Source organism: Lissotriton vulgaris, chromosome 1_2 (assembly GCF_964263255.1).
Source record: "Lissotriton vulgaris chromosome 1_2, aLisVul1.2, whole genome shotgun sequence".
In the NCBI taxonomy this organism is placed as follows: domain Eukaryota; kingdom Metazoa; phylum Chordata; class Amphibia; order Caudata; family Salamandridae; genus Lissotriton; species Lissotriton vulgaris.
This window is the reverse complement of record NC_141686.1, coordinates 145,209,608-145,234,257: the sequence shown is the minus strand read 5'-3', so window position 1 is coordinate 145,234,257 and position 24,650 is coordinate 145,209,608. Positions and strand designations below refer to the sequence as shown.

The window sequence follows — 24,650 nt, the reverse complement described above, 5'->3', positions numbered from 1 at the left end:
GTGCCTGCTAGAAGAGATAGATGGAGATTTCATCCTCCCGGAACAACTATGGGGCTCAGATCTGGGGGCCCAGAGCATCGAAACCTGGCAGAATTCCTGTACCCTATTATATAAGTGTGTCAAACCTGCATGGCTAAGACGCAATCACTTTTTTACAATTCACCGTGCATATTTTACCCCGCTAAAACTTTCTAAATTTATCCCAGGGAAGAAATGCAATAAATGTGGCCATATCGCAGCCTCAGACGTCCACATGTTTAAAGAATGCCCCAACATTTTACAATTTTGGAATGAAGTTAAAGCAACCCTAGACTCCATCCTTAATACTTCAATCTCCATCACACTTTCCTTGATTATATTTGGTTGGGACAATAACATAAAGGGCCACGCTAGGACATTTCTGTTCTTCGCCATATTGCTTGCAAGAAGAGAGATATGTAAGGTTTGGATTGAAAATTCAGCACCATCCCATGCAAGCTGGCTGTCGTCTCTCTACGCAACCTCTAAAACTGACATGAGGAGATCAGGCGGTGAGCGTAGTCGTATCTTTTGGGACGTTCTGGTTCGTTGGAGACAATAACCGGGGTTTTTTTTTTTTTTTTTTTTTTTTTTTCCCCCGGTCCTATGATTATGCCTTGAAACTCCAAGAACTAGGCCTCCCCCCAGTCGGCTCAGAATGGCTAGTTCAACTGAATAGAACTTCAAGTTTGGAGTCTTTTTCCACGATACTCTTCGGGCCATCTATTGCCAAATTCCACCTAACACAATACAAGATGCAGAGGAAACTCTGCACCTGGAAAGAGTGGTTGGCAGCTGGAGGCTAAATAAGAGGTGGCCAGGCAAATGAGGATAAAAAAAAAAATTTAAAAAAAAAAAAAAAAAAAAAAAAAAAAAAAAAAAAAAAAAAAAAAAAAAAAAAAAATAGCTCACTTAATTTCCACGCCGGCCCCCAGCGAGTTGAGACCCGTAAGGGTGAGTAGTTTGCTCTTTACAAATACGGATTTACAAATACATAGACTCTCACTCAAGAAGATTCAGTTAGTCTTAAATGAAAATGAGTATAAATACATGACCGAAGACACAAAAGCACAGAGGGATACACACAGAGATAGGCATAAATTATACTTCTGAAAGCTCCATTATTTGGAGGGTGTCACCCTGAATTGACTTGTCTTCACCCTCCAAACAACCGAAATGTCTTCCAAAGACACCAGTGAGCTCATCCACTCTGAAAACTGTGTTCACCATCCCAAGTTGTCCGCCTTCAAGTACTATAAAATGATGCGGCGCGTCTTGTGCGTAGGCTCCCCAAGAGGTCGCCCTCTAAACCAGCACTCCAGGCTCTCCACTGGCTCCCTGTGGGGAAAAGGGTGGAGTTTAAAGCCTTTCCACATGCCACCGCATTCTGAGCGGCAAAGCTCCTGCTCCGCTCCAGAGTCTGGTGACCTGTTATGAGCCCACACGCAATCTTCGATCCTCTCGAACTGGGCTGCTAAAGGTTCCCAGAGTAAGGAAGGCGCGCATGGGAGGGAGATCTTTTAGATACCTCGCTCCCAGGTGCTGGAATGCTCTACCCTTAGAATTGCGCTTGGAACCGTCTGAGACTTTGTTCAGGAAAAAACTTAAAAACCCACTTATATAGCAGGTAGCGTTTTAGAGGGCGGGGGGGCGGCTACTCCACTTATCATAGCGCGGGGACACGCCGGTGGCGTAACCAGGCGCTTTATAAATGTCCAATAATAATAATAATAAGTTGTTTTACTATCCATAAATGTCAATGGAATTTTCTCACCATCCTTGGAGCCCTAACAGATTGGGAGGTATGTACTGATGTATAAAGGACGAATACAAGTTTGTAGTGTTGCTCTATTTCTAGTAAATAATTCAAGACAGACTACCTTTAGCAATGCTTGCTTAAAGTACTTTGAGAATTTTTGAGTTACTGGGCCTAAACGGTGGTGGTTGGGGGGCTGTTTAACAATGGTGTCCTAGGGTGCGTCCATCTTTGGCACTGCAAATTAGGCCAAGTGCACCGCTACCAATCTTGGGTCTCAGTGCAGCCAGGGCAAACAGTAAGAGAGGAGTTAGTGTGGGAGACAGAGACTGAGAACTCAAGCAATCCAACAACAGTTGCATCAAGCACATGTCCAGTCGATTGTCTTTCTTTTAAGAGAAGTACTTTATTCACACACAAATGCAATATGATACTTAAAGAAGTAGTGGCACTACTGGACTACGGTGTTCACTATACAGAGTAACAGAAAGTCTCAGACTTCAGCACAGGAGCAGGCTCACTGTGGCAGATTGGATTCGTTTTATTGTAATCGCTGACACATAGGGTGCCCGTAACCCTTGAATGGACAGTTCTTGTATGCAGGGTTGCAGTCATCTTTCAAAGTCCCACCAAAATCTGTTTGGCCAATTGAAAGGCAAGGGCTCTCAGGCGTTAACAGTCATAAACAAACAATGCATACATAGAGGCGACATTTATTTTTTTAAACTTTTTTGTTATCTTTTAAGAAAATACGAGCAAAAAAAACCCAGTAAAAATGTGAATCGTTTTTAAAACGTAATGGAGCTGCATTACTCTCTCAGTAATTTCCATTTTATCTACTTCAAAGGAGAAAATGAAAGTAACTCGTTATAAGCGTAGCATGTCAATTAAAGGGAAACAAGTGCACTGTTACCTTCAGGAGCCCAATAACTGTCACAATCCTGGGATCCTGAACAGGTGGAGATATATTCTAATGCTTATGAATGTAATTAAAATACCCATGATTGAGCAATGATGTTAGAGATAATTTTTCTTGAAGACTAATGGTGTGCTTCGATTACTGTTATTACATTCTAACCAAAGAACGTATCTAGTTCAGCTGGACACATATAACCGCATATTAAAATACTTCTACTGCGCAAGTGGTCGAGTTTCCACCAAGCATGGGCACAGCAGTTACTTACCCTACTGAGAACTTCAAGTGCTGCCTCCACCAGCTCTGCTTCGTTCATACAATACACCACCCGCTTCCTCGGAGACCTGTTTTCAAGAGGTGAGAAAATGGCAGGAAACTGGTTAAATTACGCAAAGAAATAAAAAGAAAATCCCAACAGTAACATATTAACGTGTCTATTTAGTATAGGGCTGCTCCTTGTATCTGTAGTTCGTAATGAAAATGACAGGTTTTAGATCTAATGGTACTCAATTTATCAACCTCAGAGGTTGGAAGGTCGAGGTGACCTTGCTGCAATTCAACTCATGATCTTCGAATTACATCTGATGTCTTAGGTGACCAATTTTCAATTAACTCACAATCACCACATATTTAAAACACCCGGCTGCTTCCAACTTTACTCACTCATTAGAAGACGCAGTGCAGATGTAATAAAACTTCAGGATTAACCAAATCTGAAAAAAATCTCTGTTCCAAATGAGAATATTAGGTCTACTTGCTATGTGGACCGCTGTCATCTATGATGCCTCGAGCCATTCCTAACTTTTTAACCAACAACGTGTTGAGATGTGTGACTTATACTTTTAATATTTTAGTATAGTCTAACCAAGATAAAGAATGCATAATTAGTATTGAATGAAATGCAAGCACTGGCTCTTGGCGTCATACAGATGGTCAGTTGCCACAGTACTGTCACATAAATCAGATTAAAGAGTACTGAACCTTTGTTACTAATAATGTTCAGGCATAAAATGTATCTAGGTGATATCTTTTGACTAATGTGGCTTGCAAATCGAATTTAATGTGATGGTGTCACTCACAACACTGCCAACAGCTCTGTGCTCGATCATTTATGGTAGTCTAGATGATCAGATCACAGCAAAATTTAAAAGGTGGTATTTTGTTTCAATTAAACCCGTCTGAAAGTCTTCACCGAAGTGGCATTTGTTTACTCTTGAGCACTGTTATTTGCAGAGGTATTTCAAAATTTATGACCTGAAGCCAAAAAGGTCTGATCACTGGGGGGGGAAATCAGCCTTCCCTAATCCCTCCTCTACCAAGCAAATAATAATACCTTTGTACTCTTATATAAGTGGAGACTTCAAGAGAATATAACAAGGTGTTTCTTCAACAAGACTCCCTAATGTTCTGTAATTCATTCTGCTGCACTTGTGAATTTTTTAATATTTCAACTTAAAATTAAATTGTCACACAAGCCTTTAAAGTTATGTTCATACATATATTAGGGATGACTTCACTTATCCAATCCTTGCATTGATAGGAACAGCTTAAAAAGTTAAAGAAACTGATTAGTTCTCTATACATCAGAACACGTGTTATAGCCGTAATCGTCTACTCTAGCTCGATTCCTTCAGAATCTCATACATTCATGCTCAATTACAATCTTACTGCAGCCATCACTAGATTACATTTTCTCATTTACCCTCCAACATTCCCCTAGCTCTCTTACAACACACGAGTATACGCCAACTTGTTTCCGTCTCATTGTGATATTCTCTATAAGTTCTCTCGTTAAAGGGTCTGTCAACCCAAGCCCCCACAAAAATAGGCTGCATGCATAGTAGAAAACATACTGCCTTTGATTCTATGGATTTACTGTTATAGGCATGCATGGCTGTTCCTTCCCCAATTTGCACATCTCACAGATGGAACAACAGCCCTTCTTTACAGCAGGCACCAACAGATCAGTCAAACAGGAGTGCACACTGTCAGCAGCATAGAAATGCTTCTTGCATACTTCTCTAGAGAACATCCTACCATAATATAGCTGGTGTCACGGAGCCCTGCTCAGATGGACATATATAAAGCTCATGCCAGCTGAAGATCTTGCTAAGACATGCTTTTCTGACACGCCCCAAATATTGATGCATCCTTTAATTCTTGCTGACATTTTGATGATGTTATTGCCACACATGATGACAAAGTACTATGAAGCTCATAATGTACAGCTGTTTCATCGTTCTCACCACTCTGTGTTATGATGTATATGCCCTGGAACCATTAATGGTGATTCAAAGCACTGTGATTTGTTTTCTATGCCCTTAAGAGTCTTGATGGGTGATCCATCTTCACTGCCAGTGTGTAGTACAGCACTCAGCTGTTCTCTGTTTGAACATTCTCACGTAGGGAAGATAATCACAACAATGCAGATTCAGAATGAGGGATGACATGCACAGGCTAGCTTCCCGGTCTACTCATGCACCCCAATCTCTGAGCCACAACATAAGTAAGATGTATGTGGGTTGCAGCACATGCGCCAGATAAATGAATGCACCGGATGATTAATAATGAATGGGAAAAGGAATACAACATGAGAACTGCTTTTTCTGTGTTTTCCATTTCTGAAGGATGTTTGGTATAACTTACTGTGTCACCTCATTTCCCCTGTGTATATTGTATCTGTTATATCCTATGCTTCCTAGTCCTGGCTGCTGCAGCAGGATGCTGCTCCCGGTGGGGCACCTTGTACCATCTTACCTGTATCTGAATAAACTACATAATCTACACTACTGGCTACTGGACTAATGACCTATTTGCTAAAATATCTAGGAGTGGGGGCAGTGGAGAGAGTTGAATTTGAACAGGACATTGGTTAACCCCAACAGCTCCAGGTTCCACCAGGACAAATGATCTTAATCCAACGAGCAGTCTCCGTGCTAATGCTTTTCTAGGGTCAAAATTGGCTTTACTTTACCTTGACCAAAGTTGAACACCGTAAACCAATCAAGGTTGCGAGTCTATGAGCTGCATTCATTGTTTTCTAGCAAGAGACTACTAGACATATTTTTGACAAATGAAAAACGCTAATCGTGACATTCCTGGCTGCAGTGACCGTGGTCATCTCCAACTGTGGTGAACTAATGCCTCTATTACTTACCCCCTACCCTTGTAAAATGTTCACGCCACCCTCACATCTCCAGTTCGCCCCAAGCCGCCATAGACACAGTTGGCCTGACAACCGGGAGGGCAGAAATGAGTGGGAGTAGCACTCACAGTAATGCAATTACCGGTAAGTAATAGAAGCATTACCTCCTGGTCCCTCTAGCTGATTTCCATTACATCATGAGACATACCAAGCCAAAACGAAAACCAGGACAACTGCACCAAATTATGCACAGCCAGACCCAAAAAAGGCACATTTTGTTGTCAAACAAACAAGCAAAGATAGCCCAGATATAATACAGAGGACAAAACATTCGAGCCAAAAACCTCCCCCACATCTGGACCCTGAACAACCTGATAGTGAGAAATAAAGGTGTTAGGCGTGACCCAAGTGGCAGCCCTGCAAATCTCAGACAAAGACGCACCCTGAATCTCAGCCAAGGATGCCAACATCCCCCTGCTGGACCTTCCCTGGAGCCCAAGAGGAGACGGGAGATCAACCGGCTTGTAGCCAAAGTCACCAAAGACATCTAGACAAAGTTTGCAAAGAAGGCTTCAAACCGTTTGTAGCCAGACCAAAATTAACAAACAGAGAGGACACCAGCTGGAAAAATTAGAACAGCACACCGCACATCCAGTGCATGCGACTCAACCTCTTCCAGAGACTGAGGATCAGGAAAGAATGTCAGGAGGAGGACTTCTGCAAAGGAAAAGCAGAATTGACCTTAGGCACAAACCCAGGCCCCGACCACAGAACCAACCGATCCTCACAAATTCAAAGAAAAGAAGCTCTGCAGGACAAAGAACCCAACTCCCCTAGGAGTCTAGCACAGGTAATCGCCACCAAGATAAAAACCTTCAGAGTCAAAATCTGGAGATCCACCAATTCCAGGGGCTCAAAGGGAGGATACCTCAAAGCCTGCAGAACAAACAGAAGATCTAAAGAAGGACAAATCCGTACTGGAGCAACCCGCAAATTCCCAAGCCCTTAAAGAGTTTAACCACCAACCCCAAAGAGTCATTCAGATTATTCCAGGGATCACGGAAGCATGAATGGCAGCCCATTGAACCTTTAAAGTGGAAACACTTAAACCTAGAGCAAACCCATCCTGCAGGAACTCTAGAACCAGAGCAAGAGGAGCATGCAAAGGCTCACAATGACGCCCTTCACATCACTTTCCAAATGTTGCCCAATGACGAGCATAGGAAGTTTGGGTAGACAATCTCTTGCAGGCCTGAATAGAGAGCACCACAGAATCAGACACCCCCTGCGCCCTTATACCTTTCGGTTCAAGTGCCAGGCCGCCAACCGGAGCCTGCCCAGGGATTCCAAGGGAAGAACCGGGAACCTCATAGGAGAAGGAACAAGCTGGAACACCCACTCCTGGCTCGCTCACCCTCATCTCCACTAGCAGATGAAACCAAGAGGAGCGGGCCATAGCGGAGCAATTAGGACCACCCAAGCCCTCTCCCTCTGAACCCGAAGAAGAAACCGTTGTAAGAGAGGGAACAGGGGAAAAGCATACAGCGTACTCCTAAGCCATGGACAGGAGATCATCTCCACGGCCCAAGCCCCCAACTCCCAGCCCCTTGAACAGAACCGTGGAAGAAGAGAATTCTGGACTGAAGCGAAAAGATCCAGAAAGGGGTCCCCCACAAAATGCAAATCTGGGTAAAAACTTGAGAAGTCCGACAATAATCCTGGGAGGACAGAATCATCCTGCTCAACTGATCAGTATACACATTAAGACACCCCGGAATATACACTGCCTTCAGGGAATGAACCATACCCCGTGCTCAAGCAAAAATCAGATTCGAGATTACTGATAAAGGCAAGGCTCTCGCCCCCCCCCCCCCCCCCCCCCCCCCCCTGTCAAGTGAGATAGGCGTTGGGGTCATGTTGTCAGTGCGTACCAACACTAACCTTCCCCGTAAAAGATCTGAAAAATGCAGAAGAGCCAGCCACACGGCCTGAAGCTCCCTCCAATTGGAGAAGCGACAAGTCTGAACTGGAGACCAGAACCCCAACCAAGCCACCCAAACTCTATCGCTGGCATTGGTAGTTACGACTAAAGGATCCAACTGACATAGAGAAACCATCTCCAAGTTCCCGAGCTGCAGCCACCATCCCAGTTCTTGATGAATGATCTCGGTCAATGGCACCACCCGAGCCAAATCCGGAGACTGCGGATTCCAACAAGCTAAGAGAAAATGTATCAGGACCTTTAAATGCTACCTCGCCCAAGAAACCACAAACAGAGGAGCTGCAAAATCCCCTTAAACTGTAATACAGAAAGACTGAGGAGGATCAGACCTGGCCATATGCAAATCAGTCTTGACCTCGTGCCTCATAGGCAGACAACAGTTTTGCCTCCAGCTCCATGCTCAGCAAGTGATCAGAAATGTCCGAACCCTCCTGCAGGGCATTAGACAAAATCTCAAAATCCCTAACCAAAGACTGAGAAGTCGGGGCTGCATAAGATGCTGCTATCAAAGCCAAATTAGCAGCTGAAAAAGATTAATTCAAGCTTTCATCAATCTTCTTGTCCACATGATCCGACGGGGAGCAGTCCTCTGCACTCAAAGAAGAACGCCCAATCAGCGGAGCCAGGATAGTATCCACCTTCACCGAATATGGCAATTCCTCCCCCTGTTCTAAGAATGAATCTGGGGACCTGGAAATGGGCAGGATCATTTCACCCGTGAAAAATAGACTCCTTAATAAGAGGGTGAAGAGGCAAAGCCACCCCAGCAGGATTGGAATACTGGTGAAACATTTCCCCCGCTCAGGCACTGCAGATGGCTCTAAACCAAGATTCACCCTAATGTGGTCCAATATAAGAAACAACTCCTCATGGGAAACATACTTCCCATTCGCAGCCTTAGGCTTAGAGGAAGACGAATCAGAGTTTGAGTCGGACTCTCCGGGTGTGACCAACTGCTTAGCTTTAGACTTTTTCTTAGCTGCCAACGCCTGGGCAACCGCCTCATTGATCATGCCTGCACCTCCGTAGCTGAAAGCAAGCCAGTGCCGCCAACAGACTGTGTAGCCTGCCCAGCCTCCAGCTCACTCCCTAAATCCCCCTCAATTTGCTGTTTCTACTCTACTAGGAAGGGCTGAAAGTGTGCAGTATCAAGCTGCCTTTGTACCATCTTGTCAGAGGGACAGACTAAGCACCGCTCTGAAGTGCCCAGACCAGCCTTCTGGAGCTCCCTAGCCCAAGGTGTCCATCCGGGACAGGCCTCACGGCCAGGCCAATTCCCACACCACTTTTCTGCACCGGAATCAGAGCACAGCTCGGACGTGTGCAGACCGGCCTCGAGGAAGCCATGCTACTTCCTGAGTCTCCGCTCTTCCCAAAATACTCACAGAGAAGGGAAGCATTCAGACAGACCAAGAAAGAATCTAGGTCGGAAGAAATGCTGCTGAAAAAAAGGAGCCGGTAAGACAGAAGAACCAGCTGAAGTGAGCGCACCACACTCACCCACACATGTCTACAGACACTAAAGGACAGGAGAAGTGAGGGGAAGTGAAATTTTATAAGGGTAGGGGGTGTGTCTACGAGGCACAGGGGCCTCACGATGTATCTCAATATGGTCCTCGGACCTTTTGTAAGGGCAAGCAGGCAAGCTGCCTCTTGCATGCAGATGATACCCAAGTTTACATTTGATTCTCTCAAGATATCTTTTTATTGCAAATACAAAAAAATGCTAACAAATTAATTGTTACAAGATCAGAGAATGCGGCTATCAGGCTTAACGCGGGTCTGAAAAAGGGAGATCATAGTGATAAAGATCACATATGAAACTCATCAGCCTTTGGGGTGCTCCCCAATCCTGCATCTTTCTTCACACTCCCCAATCCTGCATCTTTCTTCACAAACAAAACTTTTTATGAGAAAGAATTGTGAGGTCCACTAATGAAGAAAAGTGGTACGGTCCCACTTCATGCTACAGGAATACCAGGCTTGTGGAGTCTATTATTGCAGAATGAAGAGAAGACAATATGCCTCACTCCCTGTAACAAGGTTTACTATGGTGAGAAACAATACCACGTTGTACATTTTAACACTCCCTTTTTAAAACCTGTTTTAGTCAACAGAAGAATGTCTTGGCTACTGTTCCAGTATTTAAAATGCTTCCATGATACCCAGATATAATCATACCATATGATGACAGCACAGCCTTTAAGCTGAAATGTCCTTGCTAGTATATATATTCCCTCTTAAAAAGAGGGATTTAATGGGCACTCCCACAATCTTATGGTATGACTCCTTCTACAAGAAGAATAGCACAAAAGGGAGGGTGAAAACTTTCACTTTACCAGCAGAGTTCGCCGAGTTCTGCCCAGTCCGGTTTTCGCTTGGAGCGCGGAGAGCTAGCAAAACTCAGCCAACCGCCGAGTGGCAGAGTTTTTTCTAGTGCGCGGCTCGCTAATGTTAAGTTGGTAAGTGTGATCGAGAATTTGCATCCCCTATCGTGATTTTCAGGCACTAGAACTCCTGCCGGCAAGATTTAGCAACACAGCCGGTCACAGCAGTTTGAGACCGTTCGCATTGAAAAAGCTGCTGCTCAAGTAGAAAATCTACTTGAGCAGCAGAAAAAGCAGCGTAATCGGACACACCGCTTGGTGCCGTTCACGCAGAACAAGCACACAGCGCTTAAAATCAGCACAAGCAGTGTGACGTGCTGAATTGTGCCCGTCGTGGAACTGCACTTAATCTTAACTCTGCGGTCTTCCACAGACTGAAACTCCGCGAGTTCCACCTACCCCCTACTGAACACCAATGCCCACCATTAATGATAATATTGAAGAACTTTCTTAATTTATTAGGGCCAATAACTGTTAAACGTTATACAGGCATCATTAACAAATCCATTTATAAATAAGAAAAAAAGGTAGTAATCATGATGAGTGTACACATCAAAAAGGTGCCCCAGTTTTCTCAAAAATATTGTTACTCCACACAGACAGCTCTCTCTGGAAAAAGCAGGGCCCTCACCCACATCGCGATGTGACATGCTTCATCATCGGGCTTCCCACACCCTGGACCCAAATGAGTCCGAGGTGGACTTTACCACACAAGGTGTGGGAGCAAGGGTGTTTTAGGAACTGTTTTTAAGAGTTGAGAATATACTGCACGTCAACCAGAGATATGAAGAAATAAAAATATTCAAACTGCCTAGAACTATCCCAATATACTAATTTATTAGTGGATGCCCTGTCAGGATTATAAATGTGTATAAACACAGGGATGAATTAGAGGGATTTAGTATCTCTGTCATCCCTTATATGGTCAACATGCTTTAGCCGACTTAGATATGGCCTTCTTCAGGACCCTACAGTCTCTTGTTAATAAAGTGCTACAAACCCCACATTTAGGAGTTAAATAGCCATAAAGTCTGCTTTTCTCTATGTAACCCTTAACTATTGTAAGTTAGATACAAAATTTTCATAAAACAAACCAACATAGCAAATGTAAGATAATTCCTCTTACATAACTGTACTCTAGAGATCAACGCTCCAGGTACAAGGGAGAAAATTGCCTAATCGGGGAAACCAAAGGGGATGTCGCTCTGTTGTCATACTTACCCCAAGAGTCGGATGCCGCCGGTCAATGCAGAGGTGTTCCCACCTCACCAGTAATTATGATGAATCAAACAGTTTTCAGTGTCAGCTAGAGATTTTTACCGTACTGAAAGTTCCTAAACGCTCTTTTTACCATGGATTATGTTGCCAATAGGTGTACTCTCATTGCCTGCTGCACTTAAATTCTAGAAACATCTGTCACTGCTATTTTCAAGTGATTTAATGCATTTTTATTTCCAGTATTTGATATGGATGTGGGCCTTCTCTGGACACTAGAACATCTGTGGTGTTTGGTCCTGTGGTTGCCGATATCTTGAAAGGGTGTGCCTCTATTACCCTACTATTTTCATGTATTTTTCATTTGCAGAGCTCAGGATATGTACTGTGACTACTGCACAGGGCCTGTCTACAACTGTCAAAACACAATTATAAAGGCATTAAAACAGGCATTCTTAATTCGTTTTTACCGAGTAAACTGATATGAGCGGTCATTAGCATAGTGCCAATATCGGCAACACACCCCATCTCTCCCACAGCAATAATTTAGAGAAATAATCAGGCAAGACAGATTCTAAGTGGAGAAAATTGCTGCAGGTTTATTTGCATAACAAATATGCCAACATGGTGGGTTATCTTACGGGCGATCCCACCTGATGAGCCAAAATACACTGTGGCCTCGCCAACCGGTGTTTGTTAGATTTGGGGGAGGGGATAGCCCCTCCCACCGGTGGACCGACAGTCCACCCCTTACTCACTGCCCCCCAGCTAAAGAGGGCGGAGAGTTGCAGGCAACCCCCGGTAGCTCAGGTCCACAACTGCCGGTAGGATTAACGGGGCGCCGTTGCTCTTCCAGGGTCCAACGCGAGGACCTCCCTGGGGATATTTGGCTTTAGCATCCTTACTGTGCTACTGCAGAGGGTACCCCTCTGTACCTTACAGCCTCTGGATCGCCCTGTAACTCCGCCTGCAACACAAAATAATATGTTAGATAAACACCCCCCCTGCCTGTACGCTGAGTAAGCGGTGGGGAGGGAAACAGCGTCAAGGCAGCTTACAAAGAGGGTGATCAGTTGGCGGGAGAGGTATATGTACCTCTCCCCCAGCCCCCTCCTGCCCGGAAGTGACGTGGGTATGGGGGACCCTCGAGGGTCCCAAACACTGGGAGGCTGACTTGTTGTGTGCCATCCTGTGGCTCTAAGTGGGGCTGCCCTCTTAGTAGGGCCCCCTTCGTGGGCCCGGGGCAGCCCTGCATAATGCCAATATCGGCAACACTCCCCATCCCTCCTACAGCAATAATTTAGAGAAAGAACAGACAGGACACATTCTTAGTGGAGAAAATTGCTGCAGGTTTATTTACATAACAGATATGTCAACATGGTGGGTTATCTTACGGACGATCCCAGGGCAGGCAGCCCCTCGCCACCTGCCCACCTGATGAGCCAAAATACACCGTGGCCTCGCCAACCGGTTTTGTTAGATCTGGGGGAGGGGATAGCCCCTCCCACGACTGACCGCCAGTCCACCCCTTACTCACGCCCCCCAGCTAAGGAGGGCGGAGTGTTGCAGGCAACCCCTGGTTGCTCAGGTCCACAACCGCCGATAGGACTTATGGGGCGCCGTCGCTCCTCCAAGGTCCAACGCGAGGACCTACCTGGGGATATTTGGCTTTAGCACCCTTACTGTGCTCCTGCAGAGGGTACCCCTCTGTACCTTACAGCCTCTGGATCGCCCTGTAACTCCGCCACAGCACTGGGTGTGGCCACAGTCACTTCAGGGCCCCCCTCCAAGGTAGGCATCTTGTTATGTTATGTTATGTTATAAAATATTTTATTACGCGCTCTGCTACTACAGAGTATCCTGGCGCGATATGTAGGCACTAAACTGACCCAATCCAAAAAGAAAGAAGCAGAGAACTAGATACTAAGATTAAAAAGATGGGTTTTTAGCCCTTTCTTAAATTCTGCCAATGTGGTTGCTGATCGCAGAGAGAGCGGCAAGGCATTCCAGGCCCGTGCTGTTTGGACTGAAATTGACTGACCGCCCAGTCTTGCATATCTGATTTTAGGCATAGACATCAGACGAAGATTGGCCGATCGAAGAGCACGATGAGGCGTGTAAAAGGAAAACCTCTTGTGCAAATATTGAGGGCCTTGCTGGTGCAGGGCCCGAAAGGCCAAAACCAATGATTTAAACATAATGCGATGCGCCACAGGGAGCCAATGGAGCTCACGCAGATGGGCACGCGCACTAGTTCTTCGAGGGAGATGGAACAGAAGTCGCACGGCCGCGTTCTGAATGATCTGCATTCGCTTGACAAGGTATTTGGGGAGACCACTAAAGAGAGCATTGGCATAATCGAGCCTTGACAGAATCAAAGCACGCAAAACAGTCTCCTTCGCCTCCCTATGGAGAAGTGGAAGGAATCGCTTGAGTGACTTTAAGGAAGCAAAACAGGTTGCAGTAAGTTTTTTTAGATGGGCTTCAAACTTAAGATCCTGTCCAAACCAGACCCCCAGGTTTTTAGCCGGGCCTCCATGGTAGCTAGGGCAGGCAAAATCTGTCGGCCAAATAAGCTCTCTAAAATTGGCCGGAAAATTGCCATAGAATAGTAGCTCAGACTCTTACCCTACATCTTGCTGATTCCCAGGCCTCTCCCAGGTACAAGGTCCCTGTTCACTCTGGACAGGTGAACCCCTTCTTAATCAAAACACCCTGTATACTTGGAATGCTAAAACCCGTGCCTGATAAAGCTAAAGCACCTCTGTACAGTGACTTTTTTACACATGGCACTGTTAAATTTCCTGAGCGAGGATACCTGGTCTTCCCTGACCGGGCTCCTCGCCATACTAAACAAGGATAATCCATGACCCCTATAATTCAATGACCCCCCAATTAGCTGCTGATCTTACCCACTGAGGACTTAATTTCTTACAGCAGTGCCGTCCAACCCAGGAAAGTCAACTCATGCCTCCCCAGTGTATGACCAAAATGATGAAGAGGGGTGAACACTTCCCCCCCTGTCGCAGCTTCTACAGCAAGCTGTTCCAGCGCATGCCGGGGACCCCAACCAAACTATCTCAGTTGTGAGCGGCAGCTTCAACCCTAAGCTGTGCTTGCGCATGCCTCCATTTCTAGCCCAGACCTAGCTCCTGGCAAAATAACGAAATGCTCAGTTGATAGCATCCTAACGGGCACTGCACACCATCTTATACAACTACCATATCGAACACCTACTCAAAGGACCGATGTTCCTGGCAACTTTTAAAATGCTAGGTTGCTAAACCCCCTATTATGCTACATTTGTCATGACAAGTGCCTTTGGCTGGTGGGACCCTGGGGAAAATAACACGCACACTAGCCTCCCCTTTGTATTGCCCTAGCCTGCCGGTTCCTCGCCATCTGACAGCGATCCATAGCTGCTGAGTCACCCTGCTCCTGACCCAACCCTGGCGTGCGTCGCCCTGTGCCACACCTCTGTTAATGTATACTAGGAAGCAGGTAAGTGGGTGGTGACAGTCCTATACACCGTTCCTCTCATTGCAGCATAGCAGCATTCACTTGTGTTGGTGTCTTGTTGCAACTACTACCTGCCCCTCTAGACCGGCCATGGTTAGCATTGCTGAATATGTGTGGTTCATATCATCCGGGTAGGTTGAACATATAGCATGTGCCCCGAAAACCCAATATGTGTGATGTTGTGCAGGTGTAGCAGAATCATTACACTAATGGCGGCTGTGGATATCACACCCAGTACAATCATAATTTGTTCTTGATATTCACTCACTGGTACTAATTTTATCACGCTCCAAAGTGAAAGCTTGAGCCCGCAGGGTATGTCCTGAAAAGTCCAGATGGGGTATGCAGAAAGCACAAACCCCAGAGGGCTATCTTGTTTGGAAAGGATCTTTGACCTCAGGATTACCTCTCGATCCCTATGCCAAAGGTCTGAACACCATAGGAGATGTACTAGCATGCACATCTGTGACCTATCGATTATGCCCAGTGTTTTACAAAAGAAAAGACCCTCCGCCTACACTTGCAGGTCAACTTCTGACCATTTCCCACCGATCTTTGCAGTGCTAGCCTTAACCCCCCCGAAATCTACTTACTGATGTCAAACAGATACTGCTGTTAAGGTATCCCAGCATTATTGTTCCTATTGTTGAAATTTGTTAGACAGATTGGTGAAGGAACTCAACACCCGACCCAGCACTTAGATTGTAGGACACAGAGGATCAAAAGGCATTCAAATGGGCATTTGCGGTACTGCAAGCTAGCTACTTATGCATCGAACATTACAGGTAGGATTTGAAGCAGGCACATGCTTCAGGGAGCTATTTTGTTAGGAAAGGATCTTTAACCTGAGGAATACACCTCGATCCCTATGCCAAATGCAAGAAAACGTAAGAAATGTACTAGAATTCCAATCTGTGACAAATTGTTTAAGCACAGTGCTTTGTAGCAGGACATGACAGCTTGGCAGAGGGCTTCTAGGGAAGGGTACAATCTGTTACACCCGGCTCTGAGGGAGCAGGAACAAATAATGGACAAGGGCAAGTCAGAAAATAGCCAATCGTCCCTTCAATATTAAACGAAGTATAGATATAATCCGCACCTCGCCTTCACCCTCCAGCAAGGCTAGAGGTTGGGCTGTAATTTTGCAGGTCCAAGAGGAGATTGTTTTCCTGAGTGTTCATCTAAATCGGAGGCAAAAGGGCATGTGCAAAGGACCATCAAACTTGCTAGGAGCTGACCTAAATGACCCCAAATCATCCCCAGGAAGATCACATTTGTTGCGAATGGGAAACCCTTACATCCAACAAAAGTCAGTGATGTAAGCCCTTGTGGTATTGTTGGATTGTAAGTTCCCGCCAGCCACTACTAGTCTGTCGGTGGTCAACTTGACAAAGAATGATAAACCAAAGCTCTGCACCCACGACCAAAGCAGGCATAAAGACGTGCGGCTAATGCAGGCCTGAAGGTCTGTGCAAATTGGTGTCTTTAGGAAAAGGAATAATAACTGGCCATGCAATGAACCAAGAACCGACCCAATGCCGTCTCTGCGGTGAGGAGTTGGGTGGTACCAGCCGGGCAATATGCAAGAGACTAACACAACAGCAGCTCGCTAACATTACTGCAAATAATATCTGTGACACCCACCAATTCTCATTTTGAGGTCCTGTTTAGGTTTAAGAGATACTTTATATGGATGATGCGTGGAACCAACACAAACATTTCTGCAAATTAACTAATATCTTCTCACACATCGCCCGTGTTCATTGCACTTGAGGCAAACTGCAATCAACACAAACCGCTAGAGAAGTATATAAGATATCAGAGCCCTTCCCTTCCTGCACCCTGGCCAGTGACTGCCCCCAGAATATATGTAACATAAGGAGCGCATGTGCTCCCATAGATAACCTGGCGCAACATGCAGCTGGTTCTGGTTACCAACTAGATGGTACTCCATTTATAGACCTCAGATGGATGTAAGGCTGCGTGTTGTCACCGGGAAGAGAGCCTGAGACCCCAGCGGTCAAACACTGATCCTTGCAGTGGAGGTGATAGTCCAATGCGGCGCCTGACCCGGTCATACCACGTTCATGACCAGTTTCCCTCAAACTCAGATAATGCATCATACCGAATATGTTGCATATCCTAAATAAATACTAGAATTAAAGGATAAAGCCTTTCCTTACCCTTTCCAATACATATAATATTCAAACACCAGCAAGGCTCATTGTTCACCTCTGATGGAAGTAGTCTGTCAGTTGGGGTGCCAATTGACCAATACTTTCCCCTACCTCCTGCCTGTCACTCCCCTGCCCCACATGGCAGGGCCAGCAAGGGTGTATGTATGGGTATGTTATTCAACTCCATGGTTGGCAATCAGTCACCATAGCGAACGCATATCACCCCTTGACCGCAACATTTAACCTTTGATATTTAGGGTGGCAGAAATATATGTGTAAAAGTTAAGCTACTAAGAGAAGCTTAATTGGTTTGTCAGAGTGTACTAAAACCATTAGTCCCACTGAAGCAAGTCCGTGAGCGGAATCTCCTGGGACGGCTCACAACTGCACCACCCTAAAACCAACCATGAGAGGGCCGAACCCTCTAACTTGCCATCTAATAAAGTCCATCCAGTTGAGTAACAATAGCGCAGTGCCACTTTGTGGCTAAATACTTCATGACCAATAGGGTCAAACCTGCACGTGGGATAACCCCGGGCCCCATGCCCGTCCGGATGAATGCTGTGCAATACCAACAGTGAGAGCCCTAGTCATTACTGGTGAGCCCGGGCAAAACCAGGCAGGTCTTTGCTTCCCCAGGCCTATTTCAAACATTTGCTGTGATACAGTGCATGGCAAGGACATCCGCAATGCATAACCACAAGAATACGCATGTTGAGCCGGTGGCGATTTAAATGAATTAAACAAAAGGCTGGTAAAGCAATGGACACTGAAAGATTTGTCACTTGAGACTCTAGACTGGACCAATAAAAACATCTGCATTTTTAGGTTTCGCCTGACGTTACTGCGCAAGCAGTTCGCGCAGGCGAAATCTAATGATTACAATATGGGATATAGGAACGTCCCCGGCTCCCATTGGCTAGCTCCATAAATGGAGGCTAGCCATTGGAAGCCGGATCTGTCCGTCAAGGCCGGACCAGATTCGTGGGCGTTCCCGCGATTTCTTCCCTCTCCGATCGTCATCGCGGCGGTGGGCGGAGTGTCATTTTTTTTTATGTGTTTGTTCTCGACATTCTGCGGCCGACCGCCGCCAGAGGAAGTCCAGGTGAGTCCCTTCCTTGCCGTTTCCTTCCCCCTCCCGCTGTCCGTGTGCCTGCCCGCCCCCCTCCCGCTGTCCGTGTGCCTACCCGCCTTCCTTGTTCTCTCATTCTTTTCCAGCGCTGAAGCCTACGCCACTTCATTCCATTCGACCACTTCGTTTGTAAACAATGCACAATGGAACCTGCTCGGTGCACTCAATGAAGCTAAATTGTTTAGGTTAAGGAGCCTACATGATACACAACCCGAGTGCTCATAGCACAGCGAGGCTCCGCCGTGGGCGCACACATGGTTACCAGAGCTGCTGGGCTTTGGGTCTGAAGGCAGCCGGTTCTCTGGTAGTATCCAACACGGACAGGTAATTGAGACCTGCAATGGTCCCTCGCGCGTCCCTACGACCCCCTCACTCACTCACTCACTCACTCACTCACTCACACTCCCCGCAGCTTTCTAGTAACACCCACCGGCAGCGCTATCTCACACTGACCCGCACAGCTCGGGGACAAAGAGGCGGCCTCTCACCTGCTCCTCCTCCGAATCGTACTCCTAGTCATTGGCGCTGACAGACATGGTCATCGCCCGGCAGGGCCTCAGCGCTGTCAGTGGCTCCCGCTGTCCGTCTGCCCGCCCGCCCTCCCTCCCTCCCGCTGTCCGTGTGCCCGCCTGCCCCCCTCCCGCTGTACGTGTGCCTGCCCGCCCCCCCGCTGTCTATGCGCCCGCCCGCCCCCCCTGCCGCTGTCAGTGTGCCCGCCCGCCACCCTCCCGCTGTTAGTGTGCCCGTCCCCCCTCCCGCTGTCCGTGAGCCTGTCCCCCTCCCGCTGCGTCCCTGCTCTTAAAGCGGCTTACAACGGCACACTCATCAACGCTTGCTATTTTACGAGAAGTCTTCTAAGTATTTTGCTGCGAAATTATATGTCCCCTGAGCCTGCCTTCAGTGCAGAGACGCACATGGGAGGAGAGAACCCGCACATACTCCCGCCGTGCTGCCGCCTCCCAGCACGCCCCCAGCCTGGAGCCGGCGAACTGCCTGCCCTCTGCGTGCTTTAGCTTGTAGGCGATTTAACCAAGCTTTTTCTATGATGGAAAATGTCTGCAAATATGGTAGAAAGCAAAGTGAGTGGCGGCTAATTTCCCGAGTAACCATTGCTAGATGTGTGCAGGGAAGGGAGAGATGCGTGGCAGGGTCCAGATAAGCCCCCAAACAAGGCGCTCGTGATTTCCGGTCAAATATTCCGAATTTAACATATGTCAGTTTTGAAGTTAAAAATATATCGGGCAAGCCATCTGATGAGAGCGTTCGCCTCTTAAAGAGTATGTTTTGCACGTCTAATTAATTGTATTCAATGGGGTGGATGCAGGCAGTTCATACAGACAGACGTCCTTCAGACGCAGCACTGTGGCATGGGCTGGCAGCCGTGGTGCCCATCACACTTCAGAAATATAATGCACAGTGACAAGCCGGTGTGTCTGTCTCTCTGGCTCGCTGGTTTGCATACTCACACATTAGCTGTTGCATAATCCGTTTCTCGTCCTCTTTGTAAACAATGGTGGTCTCTTTTACAAACATTCGGGGAACAGGAAGGGAGACTGGGCATATGCTCCTACCCCCTCATTTCATCTGCTCCTTCCATGAACAAGCGGCTGTGGAAAATGTCTGGCCCTGGTAAACCTGCGGACGCAAAATAAATTTAAAGGGAGGAGTGTGTTTTGAAATGAACCACAATACACATGGGACTGTCGGCAATTTAAAGGTGAAATAACGTGATGTGGTCACATTCCTTCCTGCCTTTCAAGTCAACACACTGCATGCTGGGACATGTAGGAAAGCAAAACTACAGGATCAGCAATGCAAACTACTTTGCCTACATAGGCTGGTCTAGCTAAGGGCGTAAGACGTGCCCACGGCCCTCCTGCAGGGCGGCACATTGTTTGTGGTGGTTGCAACAGTTCTATGACTACACTCTTTCTGAGCCAGTCACGGTTACTGGCCTGTCTGTTCTGCCGCTGTGAAATGCTGTGGTGTGTCTCTGCCTGCTCTGCCATTGTGAACTTCTGGGAGTGTGCACATATCCGCCCTGTATCTGCGACCTTCTAGGAGCGTGCCTGTCTGTTCTATACTGTAAAATGATGAGCGCGAAGCTGCTTGCTCTACTTACTTGTACTGCTGTAAGGATTACCTGCCTGCTGTATCTCCGTGATTTGTTGAAACGAGTGCCTCTCTGTTCTACCTATGCGACCGGCTGGGAGGTGTGTTTGCCTGTTCTATATCGGGACTCCTAGGAGACCTGCCTAACTGCTCAGATATGTGCCTGCCTGCTCTATCTCTGTGAACTAATGGCATGGGAGGCTAGTCTGTCTTGTTTCCTGATGGACACTGTTTCTGTATCCCAAGGGCCGTGTACATCCCGATGTGCTGCAAAATAAGTTTGAATCCCAGCTGTGGTGCAAATTGTGTACTAAGGGGTTGTGTGCGTGCCTGGGCGTGTGTGCGCATCTGTGTGTGTTTGCCTGTGTATTTGAAAGCATCTTTGTGTGTGTGTGTTTTTGCCTGTGTATGTGCAAGCATCTGAGTCTGGGGATGTGTGCGTCCCTCTGTGTGTGTGCCTATATATGTGTGTACGCATCCGAGTGTGTGTGCGTCCCCGTGCAATGGAGGAGCTGAAAGCCAAGGCCCAGGACTTCTCGCCCGCCCTGGCTCCTTCTTCCAGTGTCCTCGGTCTCCTCAGCTTCTTGGGTAACCTGATGGATGACTCTAACTTCACAGTCCTGCACTGTGCACTGGAAGTGCTCAACCTGTTGGTGCTGAACCTTGGTCAAAGCACTGGACAGTACCTGCTTCCCGTCATCTCCGCCACGGTCAAAGTCTTGGGGGACAACAAGGCAGTCATCAGGCAGGAGTACATGAAGTTAAACACAAGAGAGATGCCACAGGTCTTTGTCTTCTTCAAATCTCATGCTGAACCCTTGTAGTATTCTGCATGCATAGATAGAACCAAGAGGTTACTACAGTTGAGAGGAAAAAGGCACAGGAGATAGATAGATGTAGATATAGTTCCAAAAGTCAGAACCCATTGAAAAAATACCCATCAGCCCACTCAATAGTGGAACTTCGTCATCTGGGATTTTGTATTCGTAATATAGTGTCCAAGACAGCCCTTCCTCAGAGAGATCTTGAGGCTAGCTGTGGACCCACAGGTTGAACCTTCAACCATGGAGGATGACTGAGTTTAAGGCTGATAGTACTTAGTTGCAGTGCTCAAGAAAATTGTGAAAACAAGAAGATAGGAGGAAAGGTGATCCAAGTGATTAAAAATACCTATCTTGATGGCGATAAGAAAACTTTATTGGGTTTGCCCATCAAGTTGGTATTGTTAAAAGCAGAGTGATAATAGCGAAAAAATATATGCTATTTACCAAAGATGTTCAGTGGTCAACATGTTTCAGCCTCTGTCGGCTTTCGTCAGGACCTAGCACTCACTACTGCAACACTTACTTGTGCTGTGATAGACTACAAGCATTCTTAAAAATGATATAACATCTCCTGTGAAGAAAGCAATAAACAAGGGGGGGGGGGGGAAGAAGAAACAACCACACAGAGAAAAGTTATGGTTCTTGAGACATCCGTCATACACATATGTATACATCAATATGTGAATATTTCTTCCACTTACCCTAATTTTTGGGATTTAGAGCCTCACCTCACCTGGCAACGGCTCAGGATAAAGGAGGCCACGCACTATAAAAAACAAAGTTAAAATCATGTGATTCAGTTCATCTCTCAAGTCGGATTTGTAAGTCCAGACTGCTTTCCAGTGAAATACAAACAGCAGGGCAGAAGGCCACAGGAAGAGTGATGTCTCTGTGGGGAGTAGAGTGGAGTATAGAGATACATCTGTCGCTAATTTATTGGAAAAACAGAGTCTCAAAACTCACCCCTATTGTTGAGTGAAAATGTATATATAAATGTTGTTGCTTTAGAGAATATTCAAACAACAGGTGAGCTATTGTATAGAATTTATATATAAAAGTTGTTATTTCAGAAAGTATTCAGAAAACGGGCGAGCTCTTGTATAAGCCCATTCTATCTTTTCTCTTGTAAATGCATAAAAAGTTTCTACTATCTTACAAGAAGTCTATATAGCACCTCAACCTCATTTCTGTCTAATTAAACAAAAAAGCGGATATTCTACGAGCGCTGCAAATGTTCCTATGTTTGCCGGTATTCCGAACGCAACCCCGGCTGCACCTACCTCTCCGTCGTTACCTCGTGCTGTACTAAGCCGAGGAGGAGGTAATGGTGCAGCGCGGCGCGGCGGAATAAAACAAATGACTGCGGACCTGAAAGGGAGTCGGCAAACAGAGCGATCTGATAGGCTCATGCCGAAGTCAAAGCCTAATCCAATCAGTATCCGCGTAGGGCGTCAAGACTAGCTCGTAACCCAACGCGTGTTTTTCTGACTCCGGAAATAGATACAGATACAGAGCCCTTGCTATGCGGACTGCTTGGGAAACTGAGTGAATCCTTTTACTGATTGGTCTCCTTGTAGAAACCGGAAATGTTATGTTTCAGTGCAACATGGTGTGATCGTTAGTTGCGGGCCCTTTTAAGAGACGATCAAATGTTGTTAATAGATCGTCCTGCCAAGGCTGAGATGAGGGAAATACCTACTCGCCTCCAAGAGAACATTCCAAATATAGAGAGGGTTATTTTGGACTACAAGGTCATATGATAACACCAGGATTCCCACCCGTAGGTTTTTAATAGGGTTATTAACCTACATGGGAACATTTAAGGCGAAAAAGACTTCTAGTTGGTGGGTGCTCCCATTGCAATTCGATATAAGGAAAGCTATGAATAGTCACAGATGTTTTTATGGACTACATGGATTCATGTCAACACCAGGATTCCTACACTTCGGTTTTTCAATAGGGTTATTAACCTATACGGGACCATTCCTTGAAGCGAAAAACGCAAAAGAAGCGAGAGAACGCAAAAAAACCTCTGGTTAGTGGGTGCTCTCGTTACAATTGGATATAAGGGAAGCTGTGAATAATCACAGATGTTGATTAGTAGTGAGTCAGATTTCCGGCTGAACCGGAAATATCACGGCCCAAATTGTACGGCTTGTCTTTAATGGACCGCTCTTAGAGCATAGTTAGTCTTCATACCGGTTGCTCTAGCAATTAGAAGTATGTGAAACTGTGAGACTTCATCAGACCAAGAGTGAGAAACCTACAACTTGCCTCAGTGATCATGCCCAAACAAAACCTTGTCTGGATATGTTGTTAGATTGCTGAGTGTTGGACACCTGTTACTGTTAAAGACCAATGGACGGGTCACAGTCCATCTGCATGGATTACAGCTGTAGCCAGGGGATATCGTCATTCAACCCTTCCGTGTCGCATTTTAGTTTATAGACCCATCTCTATTCTTTTCTTAGTAGAAATTGGGAGACATCTGACACATGTTGAGGTATGTAGGGTTGTTCTAACACCAACCACTCTAGTTCATCTGCCTGATGTTTTGCACTCAGAAAATGAGACGTGAGCCGAGTCGCTTGTTTATTTCTCCTGATTGTGCTTTTATGTTCCTGTATGCGTAGCTTGATTTTCCTGGTAGTCATACCTATGTACCTCAGCCCGCATGGACAGGTGATTAGGTAGATGACTTTTTCACTGTTGCAGTTGGTGTGATGTTTTAGGACCCACGGTCGAGTCGTGCCTATATTTACAGTTAGGGTTTTCTTAGTTTGTGGGCACACCGAGCAGTTCCCACAGGACTGGAGGGAGATTCCACAAGGTTTGGGTGGGTTGCTCAATGGTGTTGCGTGGTCTGGTGTGGACCAATTCATCCTTCAAATTGCTTCCCCTTTTGAATGAAAATAATGGCAGAGGAATTTTTCCTCCAGCACTGTTCAGAATTCGCCACCTTTGTCTTATTATTTTCTGGATCTTGGTAGAAGAAGTGTTAAAGGTGGTTACACATGTTAATCTATCCATTGGTGGTTTTGAAACTGGGGGTTCAAGGAGTGCCTCACGGTGGTTGTTTTCAGCCCGTTTCAAAGAATTGGTGACCAACTTTCTTGGATATCTACGTGTCTGTAGTTTCTTTGAAAGATCTTTTGCCTCAGAGTGGAAATCTTTTTTCTCTGTGCAGTTCCTGCGAACCCTCAAAACTGGCCAAATGGAAGATTCTCCCGGAGAGAGCGAGGGTGATGACTATCGTATCTCAATAGGGAGTTACGGGCCATAGGTTTGCGGTACAAAGAACTAGCTAGGTGGCCGTTTTGTGGATAGATCAAAAGATCCAAAAACGGAAGTTCCGTTTTACTATGATCCAGGGTGAATCTAAGGTATGGATTTTGATCATTCAGCCAGTCTTTGAAAGATAGTAAAGACTGCTCATCTCCACGCCAG

General features: G+C 46.2%; 1 protein-coding gene across 8 annotated transcripts in view; it reads right to left on the bottom strand.

The window, feature by feature from the left end:
- Positions 1–24,650, bottom strand: part of CYREN (cell cycle regulator of NHEJ) — an 84,853-nt gene that overhangs the window by 25,145 nt on the left and 35,058 nt on the right. For all 8 annotated transcript variants that reach the window (XM_086952998.1, XM_086952997.1, XM_086953003.1 and 5 more), the window contains one exon: positions 2,959–3,034. In XM_086952998.1, the coding sequence (XP_086809124.1) occupies positions 2,959–3,034 (76 nt within the window). The remainder of the gene's footprint in view (positions 1–2,958; positions 3,035–24,650) is intronic.